The 9,212-nt window shown below is 45.4% G+C and overlaps 3 protein-coding genes across 3 annotated transcripts; 1 reads left to right on the top strand and 2 right to left on the bottom strand.

Moving 5' to 3' along the window:
• Window positions 1–87: 87 nt before the first annotated feature.
• On the bottom strand, window positions 88–2,072 carry LOC148903648 (gamma-crystallin M2-like). The gene is made up of 3 exons (XM_089006389.1): window positions 1,957–2,072; window positions 544–786; window positions 88–424 (listed from the first exon to the last, which is right to left on the bottom strand). Exons 1-3 carry the CDS (start codon window positions 1,963–1,965, stop codon window positions 149–151), a joined length of 528 nt encoding a protein of 175 aa, XP_088862515.1. The 5' UTR covers window positions 1,966–2,072; the 3' UTR covers window positions 88–148.
• A 3,465-nt stretch (window positions 2,073–5,537) lies between these two features.
• Window positions 5,538–8,017, bottom strand: LOC148903647 (gamma-crystallin M3-like). Its single transcript, XM_089006375.1, has 3 exons — window positions 7,913–8,017; window positions 7,583–7,831; window positions 5,538–5,863 (listed from the first exon to the last, which is right to left on the bottom strand). The coding sequence occupies exons 1-3, from the start codon at window positions 7,964–7,966 to the stop codon at window positions 5,588–5,590; spliced, it is 579 nt and encodes a 192-aa protein (XP_088862501.1). The 5' UTR covers window positions 7,967–8,017; the 3' UTR covers window positions 5,538–5,587.
• Window positions 8,018–8,391: 374 nt separating this feature from the next.
• On the top strand, window positions 8,392–9,173 carry LOC148903646 (gamma-crystallin M3-like). Its single transcript, XM_089006365.1, has 3 exons — window positions 8,392–8,451; window positions 8,523–8,786; window positions 8,852–9,173. Exons 1-3 carry the CDS (start codon window positions 8,416–8,418, stop codon window positions 9,128–9,130), a joined length of 579 nt encoding a protein of 192 aa, XP_088862491.1. The 5' UTR covers window positions 8,392–8,415; the 3' UTR covers window positions 9,131–9,173.
• The last annotated feature ends 39 nt before the right edge of the window (window positions 9,174–9,212 follow it).

The following is a 9,212-nucleotide window of genomic DNA, read 5'->3' as shown; positions in this document are numbered from 1 at the left end:
CAATGGGCTGGAAATGCATCCAGGGTGTACCCCGCCTATTGCCCAAAGACAGCTGCTATGCTTCGCGAGGACGTGTCTATCAAAAGATCAAAAAGAAGAAAAGAATGTGACTCAGCTGATCTTTTATTGATGAATTGATGAGAGAAGACTAAAATTCGGTGACCCTTCGGAAGGAGCCGATGCCAGGGGAGGAGGCGGCCCAGTCGGCGTGCTGCCGATACTCGCCCTGCTCCAGGAGGTACTGATGGCCTCTGTAGTTAGGCAGATCGTAGAAGACCCACGCGCCGTCGCTCACCACGCAAGAGTAGGCCTCGCGCACCTTGTAGGCCTCGTACAGCGAGGGGCAGTCGTCGGTGCATTCCACCATCTGCCCGCCGAAGTTAGGCCTTTCGTACAGCCTCAGTTTCCACGCGTTGCCGTACACCTACCAGCACAGCACCCGAGGGCACGTCTCCCAGTGTTGTCTTTGCTCAATGAAACCCGCAAGCATCGCAAGATGCCGCAAATGTCGCCGAGGGACAATTGAAACAAGTCCATTCTTACGTTCTTGACGGAGCGGCAGGATTTGACGCTATCGTTGAAGGCCATCCACTGCTGGTTGTCGGCGTACTCGCCCGGGCAGAGGACATACTGGAAGCCCTTGTAGTTGGGCCTCTCGTATATCACCCACACACCCCCTTCCACCCGGACGGAGCCGCAGCGGGTGAAATAGGAGTGCAGGTCGGTGCAGTCGCTGCTGCAGTTGTAGCAGCGGCCCTGGAATTTTTTCTCCTCATAGAAGGTGATCTTGGGGGGCGGAGGGGGCAAACAAAACCCAGCGATACTCAGTCTGGGAGCCTTGGCTTGGAATACGTTTGTACAGTCAAACCTGGGTTTTCAACTATGATCCATTGAAGAAACCTGTTCGAAAATCGATTTGTTCGAAAACCAAAACAGCACTTCCCATTATAATCAATGTAAATTAAAATTATTTGTTCCAAGACTTGAAAACAACTTTTTGAAAGCACTTTTTAGATACAGTGAGACCTCAACTTACAAACACCTCATACAAAAACCTTATAATAAGCACTATTTTCATAATACACACCCACCACGGCTGGCGGAGTGATCTTCGGCGGAAGCACACGACCGAACAGCACCAGAGGTTAAGTTACCAACAGTCCTTATGGAAGGTGACTCTCCTTCCATAAGCCATCAACTACCATCAAAAAGGTAAATACAACTTTACTTTACAGCACAGTTTATTTCTTTAATTACAGTCCTCATGTGATGCGCCTCTCTTTCCAAACAGCAATTCCCTTTGACCTTCGACCTCCAACGCCATTCCATCAAGCCATCAATGACCATCACAAATGTAAATAAAGTGACTTTATGATACAATGCAGTGTATTTCTTTCATTACAATACAATAGCACATTTATTATACATAGAATAAGGTATGTTGTGTGTAGTTTTAAGGCTTATTTAGTTGAAAAGTATATTTTATGGAAACCCGGGAACGGATTATTCCCATTTTAATGGTTTCCTATGGGAATTCTTTTTTTGAGATACACACTTTTCGCCTTACACACTCTGTCTGGGAACCAATTAAGTTCGTAAGTTGAGGTCTCACTGTATTTAACTGCATTTGCAAAGATCCCAGCCAAACACATCTGCTTCTTAGGATTAAAAAAAAAAAAAAAAAAAAACTTTATTCAACAGCACAAATGTGTCGATCACAATGAGAAGCGACACAAGGAAGTAACATATAAGGAAGCGGAGCGGAGTCGAGTTATACATTCAGGTCCGCTCAGTTTAGACAAGAACCGATTTTCGTTTGCAAACCGAGGCGTAAAAATACAAAATCTTTGGTCGAAAACCTAATTGACCGAGAACCGACATGTTGGAAAACGAAGGTTTGACTTGTAAATGCACAAATGGCTTCCCCCACAATTGTCGCGATGCGTTTCGTCTCACCTTTCCCATGGTGATTCTCAGGGATGCTCTGTGGTTGCCGAAAGCCCCCCGTCAAAGTATTTATCGATTAGCAAAAATGTGCTGAGTGTGGAGAGTCTTTGTAACCCAGACGAGGCGGATTAACATGGTGGCAAAATGGGCCTGGTGCCGTTTGATGGCCTTTTGTTCTTCTGTGATGATCAGCTGCTATCAAAAGTGTGCTGGAATGGGGAAGGTGGGTGGTGGGGTTCTGTGTGCGCACACAATAACAGGCTGTCGACGGGGGGGGGGGGGGGGGGGGGGAAACAAAAACAAACGGCAAGTTACAAACTTGTGAATGCTCAGAGTTGCTTTGGGTCGCCCAAAACGCTTTGGTAATTGGTCCAAATGCAAAATACTGTATGCTGCCAATTGAAAAAAAATAGCGCTCAACCCGTATCGAGGTCTCATGTTAGGATTTTAAATGACGGGACTGGTCGCCGGTCCATTTGAGGGCGCCTGTGACCAAAAAAATTGCGTGGTCACCGGTGCGTGGTCAAATTTGTGGACAAGAAAATGGACTGGCCAACCATAGGGGCCATTGAGACAAACAGTGGATTGGTCGCCAAATCGTGTCATTTTTCGACAAACAAGCCTCGACAACAACTTTCCCACTGATGAACTCTTTTCAGGGTGTTGAGATATTAGCAACGAACTTCCCTCTGTCGAGGTCGACCTTGTTATTTGATGATGCTTCCTGAGATGAGAGGCAAACTTCCTTCTCAGTGACAAATGGAGCGAAAGCTCCGTTTGTCACTCTTTAACACGTTAGCTTCCGTGAGGAAGCACAGTTTATTTCTTTAATTACAGTCCTCATGTAATGCGCCTCTCTTTCCAAACAGCAATTCCCTTTGACCTTCGACCTCCAATGCCATGAGGCATTCCTTCCTTCCTTGAGGAAGCTAACGTGTTAAAGTTTTGCGCAACGCGAGGGGAGAACATGAATGCAATCTTATCCTATTTGGATGCTATGCACACGAGTGGTCTGCCTGTACTTCCTGAGGCTGGTGAAGAAGCATTGCCTGTCACTGGATTTGTTACGACAGTTCTACATGGCAGTCATCAAATTAGTCCTATGTTCTTCCATCACCGTTTGGTTCAGGGCCACCACAAAAATGGACAAAATACGACTTCAAATAGTTAGGACGGCGGAAAAAAGTATTTGGCATCCCCTACCCACTATTGAGGACTTGCACATTGCATAGAACCAAGACAATGTCACGGTAAATCCGACTGGATCCTCCAAACCCTGCCCACCACCTTTTCCAGCAACTCCCCTCAAGCAGGCGTTAGCGAACCATGCGCACCAAATCCAGCAGACACTTAAACAGCTTCTTCCCCCTCACCATTAACGCTTTGAAGGGCAACCTAAATCTAACTATATAGTGCCTCATTGGAATTTTGCACAACTCTGTGTAATACCATCTTCTCTATAATCTCCCACAGCAGACACTTTGAGGCGCTTAAAGACATCTGAATAATATGATGTACTACAAATACAGCGACCGATCACTTTAAATTGGTTCACTAATTTTCTGCACCAACTGTACAACTGTTGTTGTATTTCATTCTACCACTGATCACTTTCGCTCTGCTTGTATACTTTGCACGTTGTCTCACAGTTGTTCCTGAGCGGTACCACTAGGAAATATCCTTCGATACTTATTTTTCATGTCTTTTTGATAGAGAATAAGAAGTTATCATGTTTAAAAGTTTCATGCTGTTATATGCTTCGTCAACATGTGTGACAACCTGGGGTCAATCTGAGGTCAACACACACAGCTTGTTAAACTGTCATCTTCATCGAGGAGATCTGGCCTTGGACAGAATTTGGGACTTGGGAAAACTCACTTTATCAATTTAAGACTTAAAACTCCATCACAGGAAGAGCTAATTAGCCAGGTTACAAATGTATCAGTTCATGGAAGAAACAATGTTTTATTGCTGACAGTTGTTCACACTTAGAACTCCCAGGGGCGTGGTATTCTAATCAAGAAAACTATGTTTGACTAATTTGTTACTTAAAGGACAACCGACACCATTTTTTTTGTTTCCGAACTGACATCAGAAAAACGTTTTATAACATCTAAAATACCCAAAACACGCAGGCTGATATTTTTAGTCAAATGCCAAACCAAATAAAAATGACTTAAAGCGTCCAAAAACTGCCACAAATCAGCTCGAAACTGAGGATTTTCATAAAGTCACGCCCCCAGTTCGTGACGTCACGCCAGGTCGTCTTGCCTTGCTCAAGAAACTGTCATGATCGGGTTGGCGACCAACGGGGGGGCGCTGTTGGCCCCGCCTGCACCTGCACAGGTGCTGGTCGTCCCGATCAGATTGACGACCAACGGGTAGCGACGTCAGCCCTGTCTGCAGCCTCGCAGGTGCTGGTCGTTTTAATCAGTGACACTTAAAAGGACACCCGGCACGACCATCCGATGTCGGTTCATTGTTTGCTGCATGTTTGCTGCATGCATTGTGTATGCTGTGCATGTGTTTGTTTAACCTTGGCGGACTTTTACTTTTGGTCTTCTTTTGATACTTTGTATTTTTGATGTTTTACATTTTGTTCCTGCTGACCTTTATTTTAATACAATTTGTCAAACAACCTCCTACTCACTCCTGCCTGCTTTTTGGGATCCACACCCGCCATCACCACCTAGCAAAATGTGACAGAAACAAAACAATGGGCTCACGGAGTTCAGACTCGGAGATGTTTTCTTGTTATTCATCCAGTTATGAATATGATTCAAATAGTTCTGAAGAGGGAAGCATAAATGTTTACAATCGAGTAAAGGAATCCTCTCATTTCAATTCGAGCCATCAATAACAGCAATGTAGCGTCCCAGAAAATGCACAAGATGGCCCCCAAGCTCCGTTGGAAATGGGCTGATTTGTCTGTTGGGAATTTGTATCAGCGAGTATCAAATAGTAGTCTTGGTGCAACACACAACGATGCACCATTGCGTTATTTATGTGTTTTCCTTCTAATTTCGACATCAACACGGATCAAGGCAAAGTTTTCAGACCAAACAAAGTACCGCAAAATGCATTGTGTGTCGCTTTCTCGGTCAGTGACGATACCTACCGTGACGTCACGGTAGGTATCGTCACCAACTCAAAAACAAAACTTCCTGAATATTCTGCGCGAGTCTTAAAACGTCAAATATAGCTATATGCGGTGGAATCTTTGTAAAATACGCACAGTAGAAGTCATTTGAAGTGATTTTACAAATTACGGACACAACTTGTCCGGATGCGTCGGTTGTCCCTTAAATTTGCATATACTCTCAATAAATAGCTTGGCAGAGGGCTGCAGAATTCAGACGTCTGTCATGAATGGCTGCGTCTCCTGCCGGCAGTAAAGACAATCTTTCTGGTTCCAAGCTTTCGTCCACAGTGTCCGATCGAACATCTCTGACACTTTTTTATCATGATACTAGTGCAGCGTGTTCTACCGGAGACTAATTCCTTGTGTGTTCTACATACTTGGCCAATAAACATTATTTGGATTTTGATTCTGTCCAAGAAAAGTTCCTCGACGAAAACTAGAAGCCGAGTTCAGGTTTTCGGATTTCAACTGGCTTTATTCAACAATAGAGCAAACAAGCTAGCAGGCGTCTGTGATACGGCGGATGGAGCTCAGTCGGATAATGTTGCTGGCCCCCAGCTCGCGCAGGTTGCGATGCTCGCCAGGCTTCAGGTAGAGCATCCTCCCTCGGAAGTTGGGCTGCTCAAACATCAACCAGTGGCCCTCCATCACGTTGCAGGATTGACAGTCAGACATGCGTAGACGGTCCACATTGTCGCAGTCGTCGGTCAGCTCATGCATCTGGCCTCCAAAGTTCTCCTTCTCGTAGATCCTCACTCGGAAGGGTCCTCTGTGCTGTGGGGCGAGTGGCGGCGGTCAGGTCTTAAGTTGCCATGACCAGGATTACGAGGCTAAAGGCTATCGCCCGTGTGCGTGTTAAAAATGTAGGGAGGGGCCACCTTGGCGGACGTTCTTTACATATAACTGCAATTACTGTAATTTAAATACATTTCAGCGATCCATTCTTTGTGTCACATTTGTGTTTTTAGTTTAATTTCAGCTATCTTAAGCACATGTTTTGGGTCATTTGAAACATGCAAATCAAAATTTAATGGACATTGACAGTCAACGTTGCTCCTTTTGTTGATTGTTGCTATTTTAGTAAATGTTAAAAAATGGAAAATTGCCATTAAAAAAAATTAAACATGAACATTGCTATTTTTCATTATTTTTATATATTACTTATATATTATTATATTTAAAATAAAAATATTTTATATATACATAAATGTTTTCATAAAATGATATATAATAATTTTGATTAAAAAAATTGAAAATTGCCGTTTTAGAGATTCATCTGGAACTGCTTTATGTCACAAAGAAGGTACAGAAAGTGCTGAAGAATGAATGACTCTCTGTGTCTTTGTGTTGTCATATTACAGTATTTGTTATTATTATTATTAATATTATTATTTTCTTTCTATTTTATGTTACTTCCGGGTTGAGTGAACATGGCGCGTGTGGCTGCCGCTGCTCACCCGCAGATAAAATATCTTGTGATTGTAAAGTGCCCTTGAGCGTTTCGAAAGGCGCTTATAAATGAAATGTATTATTATTATTATTATTATTATTATTATTATTATTATTATTGTTATTATTATTATTATTATTATTCGTCTGTGTAAGCTCTCAGTCGTACAGGAGTGGTCCATCGATGAAAAGGTTTCTTCAGCCGTCATCTGTATTTCTTTGAAGGTGTCGGACGTTTCGCTTCTTATTATATGATATATATTATTATATTATTCGTTACTTACTATATATTATTATTATAATTATTATTATTATTATTATTATTCAATCAATAAATCAGGGGTGTCAAAATCCGGTCCTCGAGGGCCGCCGTCCTCCATATTTTCCAAGTCGCCCGATTGCAACGCACCTGATTCAAGGGAACAGGCTCAATGGACACACCTGATTCTAATGATCAGATTATCAGCAAGCTCTGCGGAAGTCTGACATGAGCCTGCTCCCGTGAATCAGGTGCATTGGAATAGGGAACTTGGAAAACATGTCTAGATGACAGCACTTAGCACACGCAGGTAACACCGCTACTGTATTAATTCGACATGCGGGCCAGACGTGACTTATTTTATGATGGGACGTTATGGGCCGGATGAAAATTGACCGCGGGTCACATTTGGCCTCCAGGCTGGACTTTGGACATTCATAATGTTGAGGATTGGCATTTTGATGGATGTCCACTTACGCCAACTACCTACTGCCTTGGAATAATGTCATTCACTCATTTAATTTCATTTTTAGTGCTTGCAACTGGACTGGCCACGTTATCTCCAAAATGTTTTGGTGAGGCTAGTTCGAACATGAACTATGGAAACCCCTTTGCACTGCAATGAATTTTGAATAATATCCTTTCGCACGACTTCCATCGGATTAGTCCTCCTGTCAACGTTCCCATCAATGATGTAAATCAAGCAATCATTAGACCCACTGTCACTAAGGGGCGCTCTACGGCTCCCGCCAAGGCCGACAGGTATTTCGGCCGAGGTCACCTACCAACGGAACCATCCGAGAAGATCTGATGCAGTCGCTCATGTTAATTCCCATCAGACGCTGGCTGTCCGGATACTCGCCCCTCCTGACCAGGATCTGGTGGCCCTTGAAGTTGGGCTTCTCATAGACCATGAAGAGGCCGCTCTCCACCCGGCAGGAGTTGCACCTGCTCAGGTAGGTGGTCAACTCGGGGCAGTCGCCGCTGGTCTCATAGGAGCGACCCTGGAAGTTGCGCTCCTCGTAGAAGATGATCTGGATGAAAACAGCAAAGAGGGAGGCGTTGACGGGAGGGCATAGCCGAGTCATCTCGTTTACCCATGTTGTGTTACTTACCCTTCCCATGGTCATGGTATTGGCCAGATCGGTGCAGATGTACAGTTTGGGCATCAAGCCTGGACCCCTTTTTATACATCTGGCGGGCCTAGAGCAAAAGCCCTGGAGTCATCACTCTATATTGTGTGCCAGCTAGCATCACTATAGGGTCAGGACTTTCCCCGTACTGTACGTCCAAACGCAGCTTTTGTTACACATTGACGTTTAATGCCGCAAAAAAAAAAATCAAACTCTGGAGATCAATGTGATCGCCTGACACAAAGGCCCTCTGGCATGGCTGGAAACTCCTCCATTGAAGGACACGGCTGTACAGTTGGGAATAGGTCATCCGAGGAGCACGGAGCTTCTGTGATGAGCTTGCAATACCTCGCCGGCGTACAATGGCGGCCAAAGAATGCGAAGGCCCGCCACGCTTTTGATGAGTCAGGGGGTTTGGCACAAAAGGTGCCCAAGGGTTTCTGAGGCCGATGGGGGTCGCTATAAAAGGCCCTGATGTTGTTGGCATGGGTGCAATCACGACAAGCGTCACCATGGGCAGGGTAACGGCAGCCCCGTTCTTGGTTGCTCGGCGACAGGGGTTCGTCTTTTTTACTTTGTGTCTTCCCTGCAGATCATCTTATTCGAAGAGAAGAACTTCCAGGGCCGCTCTTACGAGTGCAGCAGCGACTGCTCTGACATCCACCTGCACATGAGCCGCTGCAGCTCTTGCCGGGTGGAAAACGGCTGCTTCGTCCTCTACGACCGCTCCAACTTCCTCGGCAACCAGGTTTTCCTGAAGAGGGGCGAGTACTCGGACCTGGCACGGGTCGGGAACGTGACCGGCGTTGGGGCGGTGGCGCTGGATACCGTTCGCTCTTGCCGTCTGATCCCCATGGTAAGTCTGCCTTTCCCTGGCAGGGGTGCGACAGACCGCTGTCACATCTGCTTTGGGTCCAACAGCACAGGGGACAGTTCAGGGTGAAGATCTACGAGCTGGAGAATTTCGGAGGCCAGATGCAGGAGCTCCTGGAGGACTGTGAATCCCTGCAGGACCGTCTCTACATGTCTGACTGCCAGTCCTGCAGCGTACTGGAAGGTCACTGGTTGCTCTTTGAGCAGCCCAACTTCCGGGGTCGCGTCGTCTACGTTAGACCCGGCGAGCACAGGAGCCTGCGTGAGAGCGGCCTGGGCGGAGTGACCAAAATCAGCTCTGTTCGACGTATCATGGATGTGTGCTGATTGCATTTCGTGGCCAAGAAATAAAATGAATTTTGAAAGACTACTTTGAAAAAAATGATCTGTGGACTCTTGCTTAGAATAT

This window comes from Hippocampus bargibanti, linkage group LG01 (assembly GCF_051943395.1).
Source record: "Hippocampus bargibanti isolate YZ-2025 linkage group LG01, ASM5194339v1, whole genome shotgun sequence".
NCBI lineage: Eukaryota > Metazoa > Chordata > Actinopteri > Syngnathiformes > Syngnathidae > Hippocampus > Hippocampus bargibanti.
The sequence above is the reverse complement of the archived record's forward strand: the minus strand, read 5'-3'. Positions and strand labels throughout refer to the sequence as shown.

What these genes read in the sequence shown, in the direction of transcription:
- LOC148903647 (XM_089006375.1), bottom strand. Translation starts at nt 7,966, where the DNA reads ATGCCCAAACTGTACATCTGCACCGATCTGGCCAATACCATGACCATG. An exon ending in ATACCATGACCATGGGAAGG is followed by an intron (nt 7,832 to 7,912) that starts GTAAGTAACACA and finishes GTTTTCATCCAG; the next exon opens with ATCATCTTCTACGAGGAGCG. An exon ending in CTTCTCGGATGGTTCCGTTG is followed by an intron (nt 5,864 to 7,582) that starts GTAGGTGACCTC and finishes CTCGCCCCACAG; the next exon opens with CACAGAGGACCCTTCCGAGT.
- LOC148903648 (XM_089006389.1), bottom strand. An exon ending in CCTGCCGCTCCGTCAAGAAC is followed by an intron (nt 425 to 543) that starts GTAAGAATGGAC and finishes CTGTGCTGGTAG; the next exon opens with GTGTACGGCAACGCGTGGAA.
- LOC148903646 (XM_089006365.1), top strand. Translation starts at nt 8,416, where the DNA reads ATGGGTGCAATCACGACAAGCGTCACCATGGGCAGG. An exon ending in CAAGCGTCACCATGGGCAGG is followed by an intron (nt 8,452 to 8,522) that starts GTAACGGCAGCC and finishes TCTTCCCTGCAG; the next exon opens with ATCATCTTATTCGAAGAGAA. An exon ending in CTTGCCGTCTGATCCCCATG is followed by an intron (nt 8,787 to 8,851) that starts GTAAGTCTGCCT and finishes TGGGTCCAACAG; the next exon opens with CACAGGGGACAGTTCAGGGT.